The sequence below is a fragment of the Phacochoerus africanus genome, chromosome 1 (genome assembly GCF_016906955.1).
Source record: "Phacochoerus africanus isolate WHEZ1 chromosome 1, ROS_Pafr_v1, whole genome shotgun sequence".
NCBI lineage: Eukaryota > Metazoa > Chordata > Mammalia > Artiodactyla > Suidae > Phacochoerus > Phacochoerus africanus.
Window position 1 is genome coordinate 237,939,889 of NC_062544.1, and position 26,764 is coordinate 237,966,652.

Consider the following 26,764-nt stretch of genomic DNA (forward strand, 5'->3'; position numbering starts at 1 on the left):
GTGAGTTTGTCATAAATCTGTAATACAGTTAAATTTCTTTTTTTTTTTGTCTTTTTGCCTTTTCTAGGGCCGCTCCTGTGGCATATGGAGGTTCCCAGGCTAGGGGTCTAATCGGAGCTGTAGCTGTCAAGCCTACGCCGGAGCCACAGCAATGTGGGATCCGAGCCGCATCTGCAACCTACATCACAACTCACGGCAACGGCCAGATCCTTAACCCACTGAGCAAGGCCAGGGATCAAACCCACAACTTCGTGGTTCTTAGTCGGATTCATTAACCACTAAGCCACGATGGGAACTCCAGTTAGACTTATTTTTTGTAGTCCACATTCCATCCTAAGATACCCTGATATTCTAGTTGAGATTTGGGAGTTAAAATTTGCATATAGTAAAACTTTAGTCTTTGTGTACTGTTGTATGGGTTTTGACAAATGCCTAGAATCAGGTATCCACAACCACAGTACCGTGCCAAATAGTTTCATCAATTAAAAATTACCACATGCAGCCCCACCCTCCCTCACCTCTTTGTTACCACAAATCCTGTGTTCTCTCACGGACAGTTGCCTTTTTCAGAATGTCATATAAATGGAATCCCACAATATGTACTCCCAATATTTTGATTATCACAAAGTTTGGAAATCATTACTCTTGCTGATTCAGATACATCTAAAACAAGCACCATTATCTACCTGCACACCAAATTGGAAGTCAGCTTCAATTTGGTACCTTTTAAAAGAACTACATCCTCTCAGATCTGTATGTTAGATTATCTAAGTTAGGAAGAATCCTTTTGGTGCGAAAAGATTTTATTTTCGATCAAAGACAAATGAGAAAGTACACCAAAAATAAAGCTTTGTTATTCTGCTGACTTGCTTTTCAATCCTCTCTCCAGAGTGGGTACTTCCATTCTCACCAATTTGAGTTCTATTTGTTTATAAACCAGCTTATGTTTCTTATAATGTTGTTGGAATTATATGGTGTGGTTATCTATTATGTCAATGAAAATTCAATTAACTATCAAGTTAAGGAGAAAAGATAATTTTATTCAAGCCAAACTGAGGATTATAACCTGGGAACTAGATTCTCAGAAAGCTCTGAGAACCATTCAGCCTGATGGAAATTGAAGGCTTAGTCATTTACATTTTTGAGACAAAAGATCACATATCAAAATGACATACTGATATTTCACATAAAGTTCATCAAGGATGCATAGTCTAGATAAGCATGGGCAAAGGTAGCAGCAAGTCACCATGACCCCCTACACATCTGGGAAAGAACACTATTCTTTAAGAAATTACACTGCTAGCCTCAGAAAAAGTAAAAATAATTGATCTTTACCCTCAAGCATGCACTTCCATCTTTGAGGAGCTCCGGTTAATGTGTAATGCAGATGTACACTGCACATTAGGGAGAGAGGAAGGAGACCCAAACAAACACAGAGATTTTTATGCTTAATTTTTTCTTGTCTCTCCTTAAAATATAAATTTTATTTCATTAAGTATATTAACTTTTGAAATCAAGTGCAAAAAGAAAAAATATTCTTGGAAAACAAATAGTTCAATGCTTTGGAAAGACTCAAAAGTGAATTGAGTCTTAGTCCCTGGTGGCCTAATAGTTAAGGATCCAGCATTGTCACTGCTGTGGCATGGGTTCAGTCTCTGGTCCAGGAACTTCCACATGCCATGGGTGTGGCCAAAAAAAAAAAAAAATTGTGTAGGAGTTCTCCGGTGGCCTAAAGGTTAAGGATTCAGCATTGTCATTGCTGTGGCTTGGGTTCAATCTCTGGCCCAGGAACTGCTAACATGGCCAAAAAATTTTATTGCTTAAAAGAGTAAAACAGGGGAGTTCCCGTCGTAGCACAGTGGTTAACGAATCTGACTAAGAACCATGAGGTTGTAGGTTCGATCCCTGCCCTTGCTCAGTGAGTTAAGGATCTGGCGTTGCCGTAAGCTGTGGTGTAGGTTGTGGACGCGACTCGGATCCCACATTGCTGTGGCCCTGGTATAGGCCGGTGGCTACGGCTCTGATTTGACCTCTAGCCTGGGAACCTCCATATGCTGTGGGAGCGGCCCTAGAAAAGGCAAAAAAATAAAAATAAAAAAAGAGTAAAACAAAAAAAGTGAGTTAGGTATGAAAAAGAAAATTATCAAAGATCAGATGGAGAATTTATAAAAACCCAGAAGTATTCTGCATTTGGAGGGTTTTACAAATGATTTTAAGCTCTCCAATTTATAGAATTAAAAACTTAAATACTGTACAGATGGCCAACAAGCATATGAAAAAGTGCTCAACATCACTGATTATTAGAGAAATGCAAATCAAAACTACCACGAGATACCACCTCACACCAGTCAGAATGGCCATCATTCATAAGTCCACAAATAACAAATGCCAGAGGAGGTGTGGAGAAAAGGGAACCCTCCTGCGCTGTTGGTAGGAATGTAAGCTGGTACAACCACTATGGAGATCAGTATGGAGATACATTAGAAATCTATACATAGAACTTCCATATGACCCAGCAATCCCACTCTTGGGCACATACCCGGACAAAACTTTCCTTAAAAAAGACACATGGCACCCGCATGTTCATTGCAGCACTATTCACAATAGCCAGGACATGGAAACAACCTAAATGTCCATAGACAGACGATTGGATTAGGAAACTGTGGTATATATACACAATGAAATACTACTCAAGCCATAAAACAGAACAAAATAATGCCATTTGCAGCAACATGGATGGAACTAGAGATGCTCATACTGGGTGAAGTAAGTCAGAAAGAGAAAGACAAATACCATATGGTATCACTTATATCTGAAATCTAATATAAGGCACAAATGAACCTTTTCACAGAAAAGAAAATCATGGACTTGCAGAATAGACTTGTGGTTGCCAAGGGGGAGGGGGAGGGAGTGGGGTGGTTGGGGAGCTAGGGTTAATAGATACAAACTATTGCCTTTGGAATGGATTAGCAATGAGACCCTGCTGTGTAGCACTGGGAACTATGTCTAGTCACTTATGAAGGAGCATGATAATGTGTGAAAATATAATGTGTACATGTATGTGTAACTGGGTCACCATGCTGTACAGCAGAAAAAAGTTGTATTGGGGAAATAACTATTAAAATAATAATAATTTTAAAAAGACAAAAAAATTGAAATACTGCATTATAAGTAGAATGTATACATAAAAGCCACAGAACCCTAGAGCATTTATATTCAAAGAAAACAACATTGAAAAAGAGCAACAATGAGGAGTTCCCATCATGGCGCAGTGGAAACGAATCTGACTAGGAACCATGATGTTTTGGGTTCAATCCCTGGCCTTGCTCAGTGGGTTAAGGATCCGGCATTGCCATGAGCTGTGGTGTAATTCGGATCCCTTGTTGCTGTAGGCTGGCGGCTACAGCTCCAATTAGACCCCTAGCCTGGGAACCTCCATATGCAGCGGGTGCAGCCCTAAAAAAAAAAAAAAAAAGAGCAACAATGAAAAGCTTAAATTACCTGATTTCAAGACTTAGTGTAAAGCTATAGTACTCAATACAGTGTAATATTGATACACACAAATAAATAATGGAACAGCATACAATCCAGTTATACTTCAAAAACAAACTTGTAGAAAAAGAGATCAGATTTGTGGTTATCAGAGGCAGGGAGTAGAGGAAGGGGGGAATTGAATGAAAGCGGTCAAAAGATACAAACTTACAGTTATAAAATAACTAAGTACTAGGGATATAATGTACAACATGATAAATATAATTAACACTGCTGTATGTTATATGCAGGTTATTATTAATAGAATAAACCTTGAGTTCTCATCACAAGAAAAAAATTTTTTTCTTTAATCTTGTATCTACATCAGGTAGATATTCACCAAACTGACTGTGATAATCATTTCACCATATATGTAAGTCAAATCTTTATGCCGTACAACTTAAATTTATAGTGTTTTATGTCAATTGTATCTCAATAAAACTGGGGGGAAATTTTCACAGACAAACAAAAAATGTGGGAATTCATCACCACTAGATCTGCCTTGCCAAGTAAGGATTATCAGGAATATGAAAGGGAGTTCTTCAAACAGAAATAAAAGGATGCTAGGCTAGGAGTTCCCATAGTGGCTTAGCTGTTAACGAATCTGACTAGCATCCATGAGGACGAAGGTTCCATCCCTGGCCTCAGTCAGTGGGTTAAGGATCGGGCCTTGCTGTGAGCTGTGGTATAGGCCAGCAGCTACAGCTCCAAATAGACCCCTATCCTGGGAACCTCCATATGTCACAAGTGCAACCCTAAAAAGCAAAAAAAAAAACAAACAAAAAACAAAGAAAAGAATGCTAATTAGCATCGTAGAAACAGGAATGTGTAAAACTCACTGGAAATGCTAAATACACAGTCAAAGTAAGATTCTCTAATATTTTAACTTTGGTGTGTAATTCACTTACAACTGTAGTTTAAAAGTAGTTGAAAAGGGTGAGTTCCCATTGTGGTGCAGGGGAAAAAAATCTGACTAGCAACCATGAGGTTTCGTGCCGATCCCTGGACTCACTCAGTGGGTTAAGGATCTGGCGTTGCTGTGAGCTGTGGTGTAGCTCGCAATCGCAGCTCGGATCTCATGGTGCTGCGACTGTGGCATAGGCCAGCAGCTGTAGCTCCGATTACACCCCTAGCTTGGGAAACTCCATACGCCATGGGTGCCACCCTGAAAAGACAAAAGACAAAAAAATAAAATACAATAAAAGTTAGAAAGGGGAGTTCCTGTCGTGGCTCAATGGTAAAGAACCCAACTAGTATCCATGAGGATGAGGGTTCGATCCCTGGCCTTGCTCAGTGGGTTAAGGATCTGGCCTTGCCATGAGCTATGGTATAGGTTTCAGTCGCAGCTCTGATCTCATGGTGCTGTGGCTGTGGTGTAGGCCGGCAGCTACAGCTCTGATTAGACCCCTAGCCTAAATCTTGTAACAAATGAAAATGAAAAGACAAAATCACAAAACTTTTGGGATGCAGCAAAAGAAGTTCTAAGGAGGAATTTTACGGTGATGAATGCATACATGAGGAAAAAAGAAAGATCTCAAAAAATTACCAGACTTTACACATTAAGAAACTAGATAAAGAAGGACAAACTAAAATACGAACAATTATATACCAAAAAATTAGACAACCTAGAAGAAATAGAGAAATTCCTAGAAACATAATATCTAGCGAGAGTGAATTAGGAAGAAAGCTGAGTAGGCCAATAACAAGTAAGGAGATTGAATCAAAAACCTCCCAACAAAGAAAAGTCCAGGACCAGATGGTTTCACCAGTGAATTCTACCAAAAATTTAAAGAATTAATTCCAACCTTTCTCAAACTCTTCAGAAATGTTGAAGAGGAGGGAATAGTATAAAACTCACTTTATGAAGCCTGCTTTATGCTGATACCAAAGCCACTATGAGAAAACTGTAGGCCAATATCCCTAATGAATATAGATGAAAATTTCCTCATATCATACTAGCAAACCAAATTCAAAAGTACAATAAAAAGATCATACACAATGCAAGGATGACATTCAACATACACATATATAACTTATATATAATATGTAACATTTGGGAGTTCCCGTCATGGCGCAGTGGTTAACGAATCTGACTAGGAACCATGAGGTTGCAGGTTCCATCCCTGGCCTTGCTCAGTGGGTTGAGGATCCAGCATTGCCTTGAGCTGTGGTGTAGGTCGCAGACAACAGCTCGGATCTGGCATTGCTGTGGCTCTGGCGTAGGCCAGTGGCTACAGCTCTGATTTGACCCCTAGCCTGGGAACCTCCACATGCCATGGGTGCGGCCCTAAAAAGACAAAAGACAAAAAAAAAATGAATAAATAAATAAATATTTAACATAAACATATGTATTTACATGTTATAATATATAATTATATATTATAAACAATATGTATATTATATAATGTACAAAATACATTGCAAATATATAATTTATGTATAATATATAATTTATTGATTATACTTTAATAAAGCTTTAAAAATATAAAATATTATATATGGGTTGTTTTTTTTTTTTTTTGCTTTTTAGGGCTGTACCTGCTGCATATGGATGTCCCCAGGCTAGGGGTCAAATCAGAGCTGCAGCTGCCAGCCTACACCACAGCTACAGCAACACCAGATACTTAACCCACTGAGCAAGGCCAGGATCGAACCCACATCCTCATGGATACTAGTTGGGTTTGTTACCACTAGCCACAATGGGAACTCCCTATAATTTTAAATATAAATGTGATACTTCACATTTACATATACACTTGATTTGAACAGAGTTTAAACTGCACAGGTCCACTTATACATAGAATTTTTACAATAAATACACAGCACAGTATTACACAATCCTCAGCTGGTTGAATTCTCCAATGTGGAACCATAGATACAAAGGACTGACTGTAAATTATACTGGGATTTTCACCTTTGCTGGGGGATTTACACCCCTGACCCCTGTAATGTTCAAGAGTCAACTGCATATAATTAAATATTATATATCATATATACTATGTATAAAATATACATGCATAATTTATATATAAATGTAATAGAAATTTATATACAATATAATTTAAAATACAAATGTGATACATCACAATAATAGAATGAGAGACAGGAGTTCCTGTTATGGCACAGTGGGTTACGAACCCAACTAGTATCCATGAGGATGCAGGTTCAATCCCTGTCCTCACTCAGTGGATTAAGGATCCAGTGTTGCCGTGAGCTGTGGTGTAAGTTGCAGACGCAGCTTGGATCCTGAGTTGCTGTGGCTGTGGCATAGGACAGCAGCTGCAGCTCCATTTCAATCCCTAGCCTGGGAATTTTCATATGCTGTGTGTGTGGCTCTAAAATGAAAAAAAAAAAAAAAAAGAAAGAATGAAAGACAAAAATCATATGATCGTCTCGTTAGATGCAGAAAAAGTATTTTACAAAATTAACATCCATTCATGATTTTAAAAAACTCTCAACAGATTGGATATAAAATAGAAGTTCCCATTGTGGCTAAGTGGTAATGAACCCAACTAGAATCCATGAGGACGTAGGCTTGATCTTTGGCCTCGCTCAGTGGGTTAAGGATGCGGTGTTGCCATGAGCTGTAGTGTGGCCATGAGCTTCAGTGTAGGTGACAGACACAGCTCGGATCCTGCATTGCTGTGGCTGTTTGTGTAGGCCAGAAGCTATAGCTCTGATTTGACCCCTAGCCTGGGAACTTCTGCATGCCATGGATGCAGCCCTAAAAAGACAACAAAAATTGCATATAAAATAAACATACCTCAACATAATAAAAGCCATATGTGACAAGACCACAGCCAATATCATACTCAATGATGAAAAGCTGAAAGATTGTCCTCCAAGGCACAAGGGTGCCTTCCTATTCAACATATTACTGGAAGTCCTAGCCAATATAATCAGGCAAGAAAAAAAAAGGAAAAGCATCCAAATTGGGAAGAATTTGCTGTGCCTACAACATGTGGAAGTTCCCAGGTCAGGGATCAAACCTGCACCACAGCAGTGATCCAAGCTGCTGCAGTGACAACACAAGATCCTTAACCTACTGCGCCACAAAGCAACTCCCTAGATGACATGATAGAGAAAACCCTAAATACTCTACCAAAAGCCATTGGAATTAATGAATAAACACAAATAAAGTTGCAGAATACAAAATCAATATACAAAAATCAGTTGCTAAACACTAACAACTATGCAAAAAAAGGAAACAATGCCATTTACAATACAATAAAAAAATAAAATAAAATAGTAATAAATTTTACCAAGGAGGTGAAATATCCTTACATTGGAAAGTATAAGACATTGATGAAAGAAACTGAGGAAGACACAAATAAATGTAAACATATCCCATGTTCATGCATTGAAAGAATTAATATTGTTAAAATGTCTACATTACATGGATCTGCCTATAGACTACATCCTAATAAGATTCCACCGGTATCATTTTACAGAAATAGAAAAAAAATCCTAAAATTCATATGGTAGCACAAGTGAACTTGAAAAGCCAAAACTGAGAAAGAAGAACAAAGTAGAAGGCATCACACTTCCTGATTACAAAGCTATATAATCAAAAAAGTATGGCACTGGCATAAAAACAGACACATAGACCAATGAACAGATTTGAGAGCCCAGAAATAAACTCATGCATATACAATCAACTAATATTTAACAAGAGAGCCAAGAATACTCAATAGGGAAAGAATAATCTCAATATACGATGTTGGGAAAACTGGATATCCACACAACAAAGAATGATAGTGGTCCTCTGTTTTTTTCCCCTTTGTTTTTCAGCTGCAATTGCAGCATATGTAAGTTCCCAGGCCAGGGATCAAATTCAAGCAGCAGTTTTGACCTGTGCCACAGCTGCAGCAACACCAGATCCTTAACTCACTGTGCCAAAGCAGGAACTCTTTGTCCCCTATCTTACACCACTCACAAAAAATTAGCTCAAAATGGAACTTAAACATAAGGCCTGATACCATAAAATTTCTTGAAAATTGCTAAGAGGATAGATCTTAAATCTCTCAACGGAGTTCCCGTTGTGGCTCAGTGGTTAAAGAATCTGACTAGGAACCATGAGGTTGTGGGTTCTATCCCTAGCCTTGATCAGTGGGTTAAGGATCCGGTGTTGCCATGAGCTATGGTGTAGGTCAAGGACACGGCTCAGATTTAGAGTTGCTGTAGCTCAGGTGTAGGCCGGCGGCTACAGCTCTGATTAGTGCCCTAGCTTGGGAATCTCCATGTGCTGCAGGAGCTGCCCTAGAAAAGGCAAAAAGACCAAAAAAAAAAAAAAAAAAGCTCTCAACACATACAAAATTGTTACTATGTGAGGATAAACATTTATGTGTATATGTATCAAGCTGTACACCTTAAAATTACACAATGATATATGTCAATTATTTCTCAATAAAGCTGGAAAAAAATTAATAAGGTTGAAAAAAAAACAAAAATAAATTGTGGCAGATACATACAATGGAATACTGTTCAGAAACAAAAAGGGATGAATTCTCAGACAAGTTTCTAAATAATCATGCTCATTAAGAGAAACCAAAGCAGAGAGTTCCTGTTGTGGCTCAGCAGGTTAAGAATCTGGCTAGTGTCTCCATGAGGATGTGGGTTCAATCCTTGGCCCTGCTCAGTTGCTTAAGGATCTTGTGTTGCCGAAAGCCATGGTGCAGGTTGCAGAAGCAGCTTGAATCTGGTGTTGCTGTGGCTGTGGCCTAGGCTGGAAGCTGCAACTCTGATACAGCTTCTAGCTTGGGAACTTCCATATGCTACAGGCGTGACCCCAAAAAACAAAAAAAGAAAAGAAAAAAAAAGAAAGAAACCAAAGCAAAACAACCTTAATGTCCATCAACAGATGGAGTAAGATAATGTGGTACATTCATATAATGGAATGCTACTCAGCCATAAAAAGAATAAAATAATGCCATTTGCAGCAAGATGGATGCAACCAGAGATTCTCATACTAAGTCAGTCAGAAAGAGAAAGGCAAATACCATATAATATCATTTTTATATGTGGAATCTAAAATGTGGCACAAATGAATCTACCTACGGAACAGAAACAGACTCAGAGACATAGAGAACAGACTTGAGGTTGCCAAGGGGGAGAGAAATGGAGTGGGATGGACCGGGAGTTCAGGCTTAATGGATGCAAGCTGTTACTTTTACAATGGAAAGCAATGAGGTCCTACTGTACCCCACAAGGAACCATATCAATCTCCTGGGATAGAATATGATGGGAGGTAATGTGAGAGAAAGAATGTATGTATGACTGGGTCACTTTGCTGTACAGCAGAAATTGGCACGACACTGTAATAAATCAACTATAATTTTAAAAAATTGAAAAAAAAATCAAAGCAGATGGAGGGATTATGAAAGAGGTAATCAAAGAATTTTGGGGGTAATGAATATGTTTATTCTCTTTACTATTGCAATGGTTTTATGGGCATGTGTCAAAATGTACGCAACTGTTCACTTTATTTTTATTTTTGTTGTCTTTTTGTATTTTTAGGGCTGCACCCTCTGCACCCTTTGCACATGGAGGTTCCCAGGATAGGGGTCCAATCAGAGCTGTACCCGCCAGCCTAACCACAGCCACAGCAATGCCAGATCCTTACCCACTGAGCAAGGCCAGGGATCAAACCTACATCCTCATGGATGCTAGTCAGGTTCGCTAACCACTGAGCCACAGCAGGGACTCCCCCAATTGTTCACTTTAAATAAATGCAGTTCAATTTTCCCCCCTTTTTTGGCTGTCCCATGGCATATAGATTCCAGGCCAGGGTTCAGATCTGAGTTGCAGTTGTGACTTGAGCTGCAGGGGCAGCAATGCCGGATTCTTAACCCACCGTACCAGACTGGGGATTGAACCTCTGTCCCAGTGCTCCCAAGACACTGCTGATTCCATTGAGCCACAGTGGGAACTCCTGCTGTCAATTATATTCCAATACAGAATTTGGGGGGGTGCTGTTTTTAGGGCCACACATGTGGCATATGGAAGTTCCCAGACTAAGATTGAATCGGAGCTGCATCTGCCTGCCTATGCCACAGCCACAACGATGTGGGATCCAAACTGCATCTGTGACCTACATCACAGCTCACAGCAACACTGGATCCCCGACCAGTTAGGGATCGAACCCACACCCTCATGGTTACTAGCTGGGTTCATTACTGCTGAGCCACAATGGGAACTCCCCAATACAGAATTTTTAAAAAATTAAGGTATATATATATCATTCTTTATTATTTCCTGCTCTATTTTGTTTAGGATGCTGTGAACTTGAAGTTTGGCACTTGCCATCAGCCTCTACATGAAGTAAAATATGAGACACTGTAGCTGCCAACCCGCAGCACCCCGAGTGGAGCTCAGAGTGGAGACCAGGAGTGAGGCACTCTGTGCTCTGGGAAACCTGGAAGAATGGGTCTTCAGATAGTTAGATGTTTTTAGATTTTATGAGCCCAATTCTTGTATCTCCTCATATCTAGAAAAATACTAACATCCGTCGATGATGAGTAATGTCTGTGATTAGTAGCAACCTTCACAAGACCAGCAGCAAACTTCTGTAAAATATGTGCATGACTGTATGCACCTCCTCCTTCACCTTTATGAATTTTTTGGGGGCGGGGGGTCTTTTGAGGGCTGCACCTGTGGCATATGGAGGTTCCCAGGCTAGGGACTGAATTGGAGCTGTAGCTGCTGCCCTCACCACAGCCACACCAGATCCGAGCCATGTCTGTGGCCTACACCACAGCTCACAGCAATAACCCACTGAGTGAGGCCAGAGATCGAACCTGTGTCCTCATGGTTACTAGTCACATTCATTTCCACTGAGCCACAACGGGAACTCCTATGACATATCTTGATATTCCCCCTTCCCTTTTGGGGGAGCTATCTGAAATACTGCCTCCTGGGCTGTAGTAAGTGGGCAAAACCAAAGATGTCACGGTCATCTGTGAGAATACCCACTCCCAACTGTGGGCCAGTGAACCCTGAACAAACTCAAGGAAGAAACAAAGAAGACTGGCCCACAGCTGAGGTGCATATCAAAGGAGTGATTCCAGTAAGCCCAGACCTTTACATCTTCCCATAGAAACAGGTTTTCTGTAAATCTGGTTATCTGTAATCTTTAGTTCCTACTACCTTCCCTTTGTTGCAAAAACGCAGATATCCTAGCTTCCCCCTCGCCTCGTCAGAGGGGTTTCTCAGTGTTACCTGAGATGCTGTCTCCTGGGGATAATTCCTAATATCACCCCAAATAAAATTTAACTCTCAATTTCCAGGTTGTATTCTTTAGTCAACAATGCCATAACAAAGTTCCACTGATTGAGTGGCTTAAACAATATAATTTTTCTTTTCATATTTCTGGAGGCTAGAAGTACAAGATCACAGTGTCAGCAGGTTTGCTGTCTGATAAGACTCTCTTTCTGGCTTCAGACAGATAAACCGATAATCTCTGTGTCTCTTCCTCTTCTTTCAGGAACATCAGTCCTATAGGATTGGGGCCCCACACTTAAGATCTCATTTAGCCTCAGTTATCTCTTTAAAGTCCTTATCTCCAAATACATTCACTTTAGGGGTTAAGGCTTTAAGCTGTGAATTGAGGGTGGGGGGATACTTGTCAGTCTACGGCACCAACCAGCTCCACGTCCTAACCCTGTCTAACGAGAGGGCTTCTACTCTACTCACTTATGCCCTAACACTTGTAGCACCCACTGTTCAAGAGCATCCAACAGTGTCATCTATTCCCTTTGAGGGATACTATCTGCCCTTCTCTACCTGGAGGATTCCAGTGAGTATCCTGGAAATAATAAAATCCATACCAAACAAAACTTAAATTAGCATTCCTTTCATAAGGCTAGGGTTGTTTTACTCTAAGTTCATTTATATAATAATACTCTAGACTTTCTTTAGATTTTCGATCTGCAATATGTTCTGAATTTTAAGTACTCATTAATTACAAGCACAATGAATAACAACAATTACTAATAATTACTACAGTAAACAGATGAATCACCCAAATATACAAACTTTTTATTTAGAATTAAACTCAAATACAAATTAAGTACAATATAAAATATTAAGCCTTCATAAAACAGACCACAACCATTTAAAGCATCCACTATTTCTACAATAAAATTAAAGAGAAATCTAAAAATAGTGCAAAATCAAATTATTTTTAAACTTGTCAACATTAAAATTATTACAAAATTCTCAAAGAAATTTAATTAGAAAATGATCAAAGCCACTACAAAATGATTCCTGCTATTGACTAAAATCAATTAAGGAATTAAATTGTAGTATGATCTCTACTCATTCACAAATAGAAAGCAACTCTTTTTTTGTTTTTTTAATTTTATGGCTACACCCACAGCATACGGAAATTCCTGGGCCAGAGACTGAATCTGAGCAGTAGCTGCAACCTACACCACAGCTGCAGAAACACCAGATCCTTTAACCCACTGTGCCAGGTGGGAATCCAACCTGCCTCATGGCACTGCAGAAATGTCACCAATCCAGTTGTGCCACAGTGGGAAATTAGTAACTTATTTTTAAAAGACAATTAATTATATGTTTCACTCCAAGACTACTACTTCGTCTACTTTTTTTTTTTTTTTTTTTTTTTGGCCGCACCTGCAACGCGTGGAAGTTCCTAGACCAGGGATCAGACCCAAGACACAGGAGGGATCCAAGCCATAGCAGAGGCAATGCCAGATCCTTAACAAGAACTCCCGTTTACTTGACTTTTAAATTTAATATGGCACGACAGGCTTAATCAATGAAAACAAGATCACTAAAAGTATTTAGAATGTTCCTTACAAAACTTTTCTGCTTTATTTCATAGATGAAGGGATCATAAATTTGAAAGTTAAAACAAGACAATATAATAAACACTCCTCAGTTACATGGCAAAATAAATATACATGAAACAATTTAGTGTCTATCATTTTTCACCCATAAATGAGAAACTGATCAGGCTCATTTTATATTTTCCCTTTTGATTATGCCTTAATTCTCCGGGGGGGGGGGGAAAGACTTCATATTATTGTTTTAATTCCAACTCTAAGAATTTGTGCCCAAAAGCTACCAAAGGAGACACTATGATATCTTAAGTCCATATTGTTTCTGGAAATACTATAAAAAGTGGAACTAGACTTGTCCTAAGTAAATAACAGGAAAATACACTATTACAGTATTTACTTTGGTTTAAATAATCCAAAGTAAAATAAAAATCCTTCGAGAAGGGCCCACATTATTCAAGAGTAAAGTTATTTGCATTTATACTAACAATTCTGTGGCTACATTTTTTCCTAAAAACATGCATTTTTATAAGGCCTTTTATAACTGAATTTATAAAACCAACTATTATTGTATGTGTATCAACTGTCATGATTAGAGCTTTCTGCACACCAGGAGAGTTAAAACTTTAACATCTGTTGTTCTATAAAACTGAAGATGAAATATAATCAAACTAGCATCTCACTAGAAAAGTTATATATCTCAGCAATGCTATAATTCCTATTAAATAAATGGATACCAAGATGCAGTCATTCTTTCAAAATGCTCATTTCCACCACATTACCATTTTAAAAACCATGTTAATCAAACACATTCCTTGGAGAAAATTCACTCAGGGTTCTGAACAAATCAGTTGTTTTCTACAAGTGACTCTACCCTGAGTGGTAGGGTTCTAGCTTTCTTAGAAGTTTTTTTTTTTCTCTCTTTCAAAGACAATGAAAAACATACAGACTTTCTTACTGGTTTACTAAACATAGAGATTAACAGAAAGTGCATAATAAAATTTTGAACTACAATAACTTTTAAGTTCCCAAAGTTTATTTTCTATTAACCAGCTATAACCTCAGACAAGTTATTGAACTTCTCTGTTCTTTAGTTTCATCTTTAAAACTAAGATTAAGAGATTAGAAAGACAATCTCTTGGTTCCTTTCAATTCTCACATGGTATGATTCTGTGCTTCTGAAGGAATATTAAATTGATATATTGAATTGTCCATAAATCAAAAGAATTGAACTAAAATAGCATAGCTGAACTAAATCTCTCCTATTAGAAAAACACAAAGACTGTTAAAGCTCAACTTCCCAAACCTTACCAAGCCCATTTACTCTTCAGGCAGACCAACAGAGTTAAATTCTCTATTGCTGTTAACTATTTCATAAGTTATTTTAAATTACAATGTAAATCTATTAAAATATATTAAGTCTATGCCACAGTTTTCCAGCATTCTAATTTATATTATTTTCATTCTATTTATATTCATGATAATCTGAACAGTTAAGGTGGGGGCTTCTTAATATTCTTGCACTTCAAAACAATAATAAATAGAATGAAGAGCGGAATATCAGTCATTATTCTGCCAATTTTAAAATAAAAGTATGTCGAATACTACTGATGGGCTAGAAAAACAAGGCAAAGCTAAAAAAGGAAATCTTGCTGGCAAATGCTGATGTTCAAATGAATTCAGTTGTGTTTTGTCATCTCTTAAAAAAAGAGAAGAGGGAAGAGATGTCAGAAGAAACCTACTTAGGTAATACTGACCCATGACATTTCAGGAGCTTTTATGAGAAATTAATGCACCATGAAGCAGTACTTTGGTACCAGTGCAGTACAAGTTGGTTTTCTTTGTCTAACTATGGTGAGCAAATGAGGCACTTAACCGTAAAATAGAAAAATAGGATAGATTTAAGAAGAAATTCAAAATCACTCATAAAATTAACATTATCCAAAAAGTTAAAAATTCTATTTTTACTTAACATGCATTCAATGTTATCCATGCTTCACTAAGGAAAATCCTTTGAATCTAAGACTGTTGTTTTGTTTAAAAGAGACAGAAAATATTTCCTTTGCAAGAGGTTCTGGATTTCTGAGAATGAAATCCAAGTCTTATCAACCTGAGTGCTACATATTTACGATGTGAGAAATAAACATCTTATTCACATTGGAGAAATGTTTTTATCAATACAGAGTATAAGATGTGATCCCTGATCTTATTCTTGGAAGGATCAGCTTTTATTTTATATAACTTCAAAGAAGGGGATCTAGTGACTGTAACTGAATAATGAATAGATATTTAGCACCTAAATTTAGAGAATACCCTAGTATTGCCATAGTTAAATTGTTGTATGTCCACAGATTGGGAGGAAGTCAGATATGTATTGGTCAATGATTTTAGAACATTCTCAGAGATTAAAATAGCAAGCTTCCAAAAACTGTCCTTGATTTGTGAATGCATCAATCTATAACACTCAAAAACACTATTATCATTTCTTTTTAGAGTTACAGATATATATTCTCTTTAATAAGTAAAGAAATGTGAGGTTTATTTTTTCTTAACTACCATTAAATTCTCTTCCAAATGTGGGACTTTTTCAGAGATTTAGATAGAAAATAATCCTTTAAAAAATGTCATTCATATTCTACCACCACTGGTATTATTTTAAATGTTCTTTTCTATGAGGCAGAGGTCAAAAATAAAACAACCATGGGTCTCTGCTGAAATACATAGCAAATACAACGTAGGAACAAAGAACATTAACTTCTGGCAATATATTGGCACATAAACGCTTATCTGTGGAACAAAAAAAAAAAATCACTAAATGAAAAGATGATGTTTGCTGTGGCATTATTCCAAGTGAATGAAGCCTGTATCTAATAGAAATATTCTTGTGTTGTCTCTTTAAATAAGCTTGACTTTAGTGCTTGATGAACACTTTGCTTCATATGTTAAAAGTCATAGGTGACACTGATGTTTTCCAAGAGACAATTTAAGCATCCCCACTGAATATCCTATAATCTTACCTTTTCTCCCTTATTTGCTTATAAGGAGGCTCTCCTTGACTCATACGGGAGGGAAAAAGGCTTAAAAACACATATTCTTACTCCACAGAGGCTGGCAGATTTTAAGAGTTTCACAATCCTCATTATTTGTTATTTATAGTCACTGTAACAAACTGTATTCCTTACTACATAATTTCCTCACATACATAAGAATTAAAATTCTCTTGTTGATATCTTGAAGGTAAAATTTTCTATCTTCTTTAAGGTATTCAAGTTTATTTTTGGAAGGAAATGAATACATAAAAATACAGGAACACTGCTGATGCAATTCAGTTGTTAGTAAAGTGCATGTGTGTGGCTTTCGATATAAATATTGTTTGATACATTATATCTAAGTAAAAAGCTAACAAAATCAAAATGAAGATTCAGCTTAGTACCTAGAATATGGAAAATATAAGACAAGACAAAAATATAAATTATACATAAATAGTAACAAAACTGGGAGGAATATTCTCTTCCCCCAAAAAAGCTAAATGAAAATATTCTTAAATTCAGTTGATTTCTGTTTCCTAAGCAACCAAACATTCTATACAATAATCCCAACATGCAATACCTGAAATGCAGACTCACAGTCTGACTGCTGTCCTTGAATGACTGCATTTAATTTACCACTTTCTGGTGTCTGGTTGATTTCATCTTGCAAAACAGGAGATATGCCTTGAGTATCATCTATAGCACTGTCAGGCTCTAAGACATCTAATGTTTCAGGGGAACAGGCTATGGGAAGCTTAGTATCTCCTGTCCCTTCATCAAGATTTTCCCTCTCATCAGCATCATCTAGCTGCTGAACTGAAGTTAAATACTGTTCAAGTAGGCTATTATCCTGCTCACTGTTTGAATTTTCCTTATTCCATTCACTATGTTCTTCACTAACATCCCTTATGTCTGACTCCCGGCCGTATTTGACTGTGTCAATGGAATTCCCCATGATGGTACTTTCACTACCTTCTGTGGAACTTTTTTCAAAATCCAAAGAATCCCGTAAACAGTGAATTTGTTCTGTTAGGGAGGAATGAAAACCAGAGTCTGGAAATTCTGGCAAGAATTTCTCTTGAGGAGCTTCCTCAGGAGCAATGAACCAATCAGAATTTTGACCAGAAGAGGGCTCCTGACTTTGGGTGAATAATGGAGATTGAGACGTCACCAAAGTACTTGACATGGGCAGAACATCACTAGACGGGAAATTCAGATGCTGGTCCACCATCTTTTGCCATGCTTGTAGAGACCTTACCTATAAACCAAAGGATAGAGTTTTACTATAAAACAAAAATCATGCCTACTTTTAAACTGTCCTTTGAGCTTTTTTTTTCTCAACACTCATGAAGCTGGTAAAGAGCAGATGGCAAACCTGGAGCTATAAACGACCTGACTCCCCTTATCCTCTCCACACCCCCAGCCTAGACCCAGCTGGCACAAATGATTCATGTCCTTGGTAATAAACCCTTGGTAATAAAGGAGGGATGGGCCAAAGCAATTCTCTTGCTTCTACTGGAAAAATAATCAGAAGCACAATAATACACATGTAGTTGATTAAGGGGTCAGTGGGATTCTCAATAACATATGCTGAGGTCTATTTAATAAGACAGATTAGAGCCTATTAATATGAGTAGATTCTCTATAATAAAAGTCTTATTTTTAAAGACTAACAATATAGTAATATACAACTCTAAAATACCTAAAAATACCCTGAGTTCTTGATAATATGACCTTTAAATTTTAATTTTTAATTGTTTTCATTTTTATTTAATTTTAAATTGGATAATAGTTTTTTTTTTGGTTTTTTTTTTTCTGGCTTTTTAGAGCTGCACCTGCAGCATATGGAAGTTCCCAGGCTAGAGGTCAAATTCGAGCTACAGCTGCCAGCCTATACCACAGCCACAGCAAAGTGGGATCCAAGCCACATCTGTGACCTATACCACAGCTCAGGGCAGTGCAGGATCCAGGACCCACTGAACAAGGCCAGGGATCGAACTTGCATCCTCATGGATACTAGCTGGATTCATTTCCCCCGACCCACAATGGGAACTCTTAGAGTATAACTGACTTACAATGTTGTGTTAGTTTCAGGTGTACAGCAAAGTGATTCAGTTATACATATACATATATCCATTCTTTTTCAGATTCTTTCCCCATATAGGTTATTACAGAATACTGAGGAGAATTCCCTGTGCTATATAGAACATCCCTGTTGATTATCTACCTAACATACAGTAGTGTGTATATGTTAATTCCAAACTCCTAATTTATCCCGTCTCCCTACATTTTTAAAGTATTGTAAATAACTGAAATAAAAATTTTTTTTTAAAAAAAGTACAATCAAAATCTCAAAATTTTACTCTAAAATCTGCAGTATGAAAACAATATACAGACCATCCTCCAAGGTGATCACTGATAGCAGTTTTATATGTATCCTTCTAGACCTTTTACTATACATTTTCAAATATAATATTATAGGTAAAATCCTATTATAACAAATTCTTTTATAAAAATATTTCTAAGGAATTATCATCAAGAAGTGTTTGTTGGGATACAGTAAAGTAAAACCAATGTCTGAACTGCCCCTCAGAAGTGCTACTACAGGATTCAAACTCTCTCCCTGGAAGTCACCTGTACTTTTGAGGATGGGCATATTATAGCCGTCATACACCACTTCAATCCCTGCTCATTCAAATAGTCTCAAAAGACAGAAGACAGCTATATGAAATTTCAAATTGGGCTTTTTATATCTATTGAAAAGTTATAACAGTATCCCTCAAATTAGCACTTTTCCTTCAGTTTTACAGTTCTTTATCTTTTTGGTCAAAATTATGAAAATATTTTTCATCAGATTAAATAAAACATAACAAAATTCACTGCCTTGGTCCAGAGTTAGTAGCAAAAAACACAAACCACATCCTTAACCTTGAGAAAAGGTGCTTACCCTACCTGCTACTCCATGATTACCTGAGTAAATCTAGAATTTTTCTTTGTTCACACAGTAGGTAAATCTGCAGGAGGGGGTTTACCTGGTTCCAAAGGCATCTGACAGCCTCTTCTTGCACAAAATTTTTAATACGTTCTTCATCTCTTTCTTTTCTTAATCTACAATAATTCAAAATCCATTACTGATACAAGAAAGGGTGCTTTGAGTTGTACATCTTCTTACAGTGAATAAACATATACATTGTACAGAGATTCATAATCTTATAACAGTCTTTTCCACTTTTAGAATATCTCAGTGAAACTTAGTTTTATTTTTTTAATTGTTAAAACTCAATTTTAAACTATGACAACATAAAAGACAAATAAGATATGACTGAAATTCAGATTATACTCATTCTACAAAGTATTGCCAGTAATGAAAAATAAAATATTGAATGGCTCTTTACCTGGCCTCATTTTCCCACCCAAACACAACAAAGTGGTAGGAGCTGCACAAAGGATCATGATCACAGCCTGAAACACCCTCTTCCAAGAGACCAGTAGGTCTAACTTCATCAAATTTCACATCCCAGTTTGCCCCAGGTCCTAACATACCCCCTGCTATCATCAACAGACCTCCCCATCCATAACTTCCCCTCACTCATTAAAGTTTCACTCTGGGCTCACTGTCTGTACTTTTACCAACCACAAACCTAAGGTTCCTTTAGCTGTTCACTACTCCTAAACTGTCACCTCACTTTGTTCTGAAACTCTGACCTACTTTCTCTAGCCCCTCAAGCCCGCTTACTGTTCCATATGGGACTCCTGAATTATAATCAGCAAACTCCCGTACACATCCAACCTCTTATCTGAACTTTTCCTTGACCAAATCAGACCCACTTCTAAGGCCAGTGTAGCGTCTCAAGTGCTATTTTTTTTCATCTATACATGAGGCCCAGAATACTGCTTCTCACTGCTGTTTACAAATGATTCTTAACCTTCCTTCTTCAGGAACTCCTGCCATTCTGCTAGACTTCCCTAAATGCTTTTCTGACTGAATTTTCATTATCTGCTCCCAATCTCTGAGGGCTCAGCACTAGTCTTTTTCTCTGCCTGGTTTCCCTGTCATTTCTGGACCCCTAAACATTCACAGGGATGCTCTAACAATAATTTGCCTCACACCACTCATTCTCAGTCCCACTCTCGACCCAACCATTTTGATTCCACATTTTCAAAAATGACTTCAAGCACCAACACAAGCTACTACTTCCTATCCTACCAGGTCACTTGCTCTTTTTTTTGTTTGTTTTTGGTCTTTTTAGTGCTGCATGCACAGCATATGGAAGTCCTCAAGCTAGGCATCCCATTGGAACTGCAGCTGCCCACATGTGCCTACACCACAGCAGTTCAGGACCTGAGCCACATCTGTGACCTACACCACAGCTCAATGGCAACGCTGGATCCTTAACCCACTAAGCAAGAGGCCAGGGATGGAACCCGCATCCTCATGGATCCTAGTCAGGTTCGTTACCACTGAGCCACTATGGGAACTCCCCCAGTTCACTCGCTCCTGCCAGAACCTACAATAACCTGAACTATCCAATCTTCACCTACAACCATCAAACAAAAGATTGCTTCCTCCTGTCTTTCCTTTCACCATGTTTAAATTCCAAGCTCCATCACTATAATCACCCTATCCCAAATGTCTTCAGCTCCCTTCCTCCTCCCTCTTCTCCCTACCATATTCACCATGGAAAAAAATCCCTTTCTAGCTGAACTAAATCAGCCATGCCCAAATAAGAATAGAAGAGCTGAGAGGGGCCGAAGAAAATCATAGAGTCTGACCTATGTACAGCACTTTAGGTTTTTCTTCACATTGCCCAGCAATCCTCCCCTTTCCAATTCCCTTCTCAGGTCACTTTTTTTTTTGTCTTTCTAGGGCTGCACATGCGGCATATGGAGGTTACCAGGCTAGGAGTCCAATCAGAGCTGTAGCCACGGGCCTATACCACAGCCACAGCAATGCAGGATCTGAGTCTGCAACCTACACCACAGTTCATGGCAACGCCAGATCCTTAACCCACTGAGCGAGGCCAGGGATCGAACCCACGTTCTCATGGATGCTACAGTCGGGTTCGTTAACCTCTGAGCCACAATGGGAACTCCTCAGTTCACTTTTAAGATGAGTAGCCCACACCTCACACCTCTCTCCTTAGACTTCCCACATCCTCACCCCCTCCTCATTTCCAAGTGCTGACGCATCTTGTATATTATTGAAAATAGAGAAGCATCCATCAGACAGGATCTCCTCATCCCCCACCATCCAACCTACCACTTTACCTGCTCCTGCTCCTATCCTAAGCCACTCCCTCTACTTGTGCACTGGATCTCTTCTCTCATCTTCTCAAGAACTTCCATTCTGTACATCCCCTTTCTCTGCTCTGCACCATTAGCTTTTTTCCCTGCTTACTGAATCACTTCCGTCAATACATAAACATATTCTATACCTCCCATCTTTTTTTGCTTTTCTTTTTAGGGCCGTACCTCCTGCATATGGAAGTTCCCAGGCTGGGGTTCAAATCGGAGCTGCAGCTGCTGGCCTACCCCACAGTCACGGCAACACCAGATCCGAGCCACATCTTCAACCTACACCACAGCTTTGGCAATGCCAGATCCTTAACCCACTGAGCAAGGCCAAGGATCAAACCTGCATCCTCCTGGATACTATGTCAAGTTCTTAACCCACTGAACCAAAACAGGAACTCCTATTATCTCCTATCTTTAAAAAAGAACTTTCTTAACTCCATATTCTCCTCCAGCAACCTATTCCCTTCTCTTCTTCAAAGCAACACTTAGCAAAAGCTGGCTACACTAACTCTTCACTTCTCATTCACTATTCAATCCTTTCCAAGCTGCCTTCATCCCACTACCAACTGAAGCTTTTCTTAGGAAGCTCATTGGTCAGGAGAGGGTTAACTCAGCAGGACTGGGGTGTTCAAACCCTGTACATTCTAAAGATAGGACTGGTCTTGACCAGTTCCTGGGACATAACCTCCAAGCTCTTGGAAAATCTTGCCTGATAAGAGATCTTTGTATACCTGGGATCTTGGGCCACCCACATGAGATACTTTAAGCTTTCCGGTGATACTTGTTTTGTTCACCTGAGACATTGGGTCACAATATATTAGTTTGACCTTGGGTGGAAGCTGAGGTCTGGGCAGTTAAGGTCGGTCAATGCTACATGACTGACCCCCATTAGAAACTTTGGGTGCCAAGGCTTTAGTGAGCTTCCCTGGTTGGCAACACTTCATATGTGTTGTCACCCATGGTGGCTGAGAGAATCAAGCCCCATCATACAACTGCATTGGAAGAAGACAAATTAGAAGCTTGTACCTGGAGTTCCCGTCGTGGCGCAGTGGTTAACGAATCCGACTAGGAACCATGAGGTTGCTGGTTCGGTCCCTGCCCTTGCTCAGTGGGTTAACGATCCGGCGTTGCCGTGAGCTGTGGTGTAGGTTGCAGACGCGGCTCGGATCCCGCATTGCTGTGGCTCTGGCGTAGGCCGGTGGCTACAGCTCCGATTCGACCCCTAGTTGGGAGCCTCCATATGCCGCGGGAGCGGCCCAAGAAATAGCAAAAAGACAAAAAAAAAAAAAAAAAAAGCTTGTACCTGATCTCTCCTGAATTCTGCCCCGTGTGTCTTTTTTATTGGCTGATTATAATCTATATCCTTCCATATAATAAACCACCATTGCGAACAAAAAGAATAGTCCTGTGAGTCCTTTTGGCAAATCTTGGGGGCAATAACCTTAGCTGCCAGATCTAACATACAGTCTCTGGCCCCCTAGGGCACCTCTCTTCTCTCCTGTGACATCTTCCTGTTGGGCTGGGACACATTCCCAGTTTTCCTACTGCTCTGGCTGTCCCTTTTCAGTCTCCTTTACTGCTTCCTCCTCTCCCACCTGATAATATTAATAAATATTGTCGGCTGCAATACTAATACTCAGAATTAAATCTATGAAATCCTAATTTTCCTGGGATGACAATGATTAAAACATATGAAGCATGAAATGAACAAATAATTTCTACCATAACCCCAGTCCCTGCTATTTTCTAAAATTCTTTACTTTTCTTTTTTTTTCTTCCTTTTTGGCTTTTTAGGGCCACACCCAAGGCATATGGAAGTTCCCAGGCTAGGGATGGAATAGAAACTGCAGCTGCAGCAATACAATACAGCCACCTCTTCGACCTACACCACAGCTCATGGCAACACCGGATCCTTAACTCACTGAGCATGGCCAGGGATTGAACCCACATTCTCACGGATCCTAGTCAGATTTGTTTCCACCAAGTCACAACAGGAACTCCTATTTTCTAAAATTCTAATGTCATCTAGTGGGTTCTATGAAAGCTTTCTTCTCTTCTCATTTTTATACTTACTCAGTTTTTCCACACTTCCTGTACCTTCTGTGTTTAGGTATACAGATGTCCATAAGGCTTGCATTTACAGCTCTACTGCATCTAGATTCCAACTGATGTACTAGAGATGGAAATGCATATGGCAATCCCTGCCCTTAAAATGCTTTAAGTGTATTGTTGGAGACAAACCAAGAGTGGCAAAGTGGTATGGAAAGTGTCCCAGCCACAGCATTCTGAATCAACGCTAAGAATCTGACACCCTCAACCCATCAAAATAGCATCTAAACAGGACTTTTCACCCACCTCCTTATTTCATCAGTGAGGCAGACAATGTGCTCCTGCATCCTGCGCAGTCGGATTTCATAACGCACATCTTTAGCCTGTGGGTTGTAGTTCCTGGCATAAAAGCCCCGCCAACAGGCTTGAAGCTTGGTTGCTGCTTTGTTCAATTTCTGAAGGGCAACTTTATCTTTTCCCAAAGCAACAGATTTCTGGGTTAAAAACCTGCAGGGAAGTTTCTCTGAAGCTGTTTGAGACATGGTTTCTTCACTAGCTGGCTGCGTATGGAAAACACTGGGTCCCAATGACTCAGGGAAAGGTCTAGGACTGTGGCTGTCATCCTTCAAGACAGCACTGGGGACTGCTCGCTCAGGACAAGGTAATAGCCTGTCTTTCTTATTTACCTCTGTACTGATCTCACTTTTTGTCATTTGAACAGAATTCTCATTTGCAGCCCAAAAAGCCTTTTCCTCTTCCTTATCAAAGCCCTGGTTTTCCGGCTCCTTCGCAGATTCCTCTGCAGCATCATCATCTTCCAGGCCCAAGTTAAGGCTGTGCAGTCCCAACTCAACTGTTGGTGATACTGGAGAGAGTCCTGACGCAACCGGCATAAAAGTGGACTCTGAAGAGAGGAGACTACAGTTTAACTTGTCCTCATCTGTCTGGATGTCTTCCAGATGCAGGTCATTTCGAGAATATCTTGCCGTGTGTACAGAGGCTGAAAAGTTATTCTTAACAGCACATAACTGGTCATCATTACTGCTTATCCCAACCCAAGAATTGACTTGGACGACAGGTTCTAAAAGAATCAATAGGATATCATTCGAAACATTAATTATTTAAAGACATATTTTTTCACTTGTATCCTTTAAATGAAATCTAATCCCTGAAATATAGCAAAATGCAATGAAAGGCTTTCAGTAATTTCCTCCAATAAGTCTAAAACACCAAACCAATTTATTTTCTCTTTTTCAGCCACACCCTTGGCACATGGAAGTTCTTAGGCCAGGGATCAAATTCGAGCTGGAACTATGATCTACACCACAGTTGCAGCAATGTTGGATCCTTAACTTACAGTGCCTCCACAGAGACAAGCCAGATCATTAACCCCCTGGGCCACACCAGGAGCTTCCAAACCAAATATTTTTAAGAAAATGAATTCTTGGGAGTTCCCGTCGTGGCACAGTGGTTATCGAATCTGGCTAGGAACCACGAAGTTGCGGGTTCAATCCCTGGCCTTGCTCAGTGGGTTAAGGATCTGGCGTTGCCATGAGCTGTGGTGTAGGTTGCAGATGAGGCTCAGATCCAGCACTGTTGTGGCTCTGGAGTAGGCTGCCGGCTACACCTCCAATTCGACCTCTAGCCTGGGAACCTCCATATGCCACGGGAGTGGCCCAAGAAATAGCAAAAAGACAAAAAAAAAAAAAAGAAAGAAAATGAATTCTCAGGAGTTCCCTTCATGGCTCAGCAGTTGACAAACCCGACTAGGATCCATGAAGATGTGGGTTTGATCCCTGGCCTTGCTCCATCGGTTAAGGATCTGGCATTGCCATGAGCTGTGATAATGATGGCAGATGCGGCTTGGATCCCACATTGCTGTGACTGTGGTGTAGGCCAGCAACTGCAGCTCCAATTCTACCCCTTAGCCTGGAAACTTCCATAAGCTGCAGGTGCAGCCCTAAAAAAGAAAAAAAAGAAAAAAAGAAAAAAAAGAAAGAAAATGAATTCTCGAAAAAAATCATAAGAATAATCAAAGTACCAGGTCAATTCAAAAGGCAGCAGTCTTCTGAATGTTTTCAAAAATTAGGCACATAATAGTTATGTATGTTTATCTGTGTGTATACATATATATAAAATATAAAATCCAAATGTTCACTTAAGTTAACAAAAAAAAATCATGAAAATATATACTTTTTTCTGTTTTATGATAACCAAACAGATCAAACAACTTGGAGAAAAAGGATCAGAGATCAGTTAATTCCTTACCACTTTCCTGGACTACCTGACAATCTTGAACAGGGCTGGAATGCTCAGGTACAAGTGATGCCCTTGTTTCAACAGGAGCAAGAGGAGACAACTCTTCATTTTGGCTCTGGTTCATCAACTGCCTCTGGTGAAACCTAAAAATCAGTAACATCTGATGTAATTTAACACAAACCAAAAAAAAGAAAGCTTTTATGCTTCCTAGGTGACACTGCCAAAAAGGCAAAGGTTTATAAGCTTTCAAAGTGCATACCTTTAATAATCCCCAAATTACCCAAGTCTCATTTAAAAGCACTGGATAGAAGAGTTCCCGTTGTGGCTCAGCAAGTTAGGAACCCAACATAATCTCCATGAGGATGTGGGTTTGATCCCTAGCCTCACTAAGTGAGATAAGGATCCAGCATTACCACAAGCTTCGGTGTAGATCACAGATATGGCTTGGATCCCACATTCCTGTGGCTGTGGTGCAGGCTGGCAGCTGCAACTCCAAACTCCAATTTGACCCTTAGGCCAGGAACTTCCATATGCCACAGGTGAGATGGTAAAATAAAATAAAATAAGATAAAATAAAATAAAAGCACTTGATAGAAAAGCCTAAAAACTTATTTTTAGGAGTTCCCATCATGGCTCAGCAGAAACAACTCTGACTAGCATCCATGAGGATGTAGGTTCGATCCCTGGCCTTGCTCAGTGGTTTAAGGATCCAGCGTTGTCATGAGCTGTAGTGTAGGTCACAGATGTGGCTTGGATCCTGTGTTGCTTTGGCTGTGGTGTAGGCCAGCAGCTATAGCT

At 39.2% G+C, this 26,764-nt stretch overlaps 1 protein-coding gene across 1 annotated transcript in view; it reads right to left on the reverse strand.

Moving 5' to 3' along the window:
- Positions 1-12,544: 12,544 nt before the first annotated feature.
- The window catches only part of CEP97 (centrosomal protein 97), a 32,438-nt gene continuing 18,218 nt past the window's right edge, over positions 12,545-26,764 (reverse strand). The window contains exons 8-11 of the mRNA XM_047793267.1: positions 25,976-26,109; positions 24,014-24,788; positions 19,396-19,471; positions 12,545-17,621 (exon numbers count right to left, since the gene is read on the reverse strand). Coding sequence (XP_047649223.1) covers positions 16,917-17,621; positions 19,396-19,471; positions 24,014-24,788; positions 25,976-26,109 — 1,690 coding nt within the window. The 3' untranslated portion in view covers positions 12,545-16,916. The remainder of the gene's footprint in view (positions 17,622-19,395; positions 19,472-24,013; positions 24,789-25,975; positions 26,110-26,764) is intronic.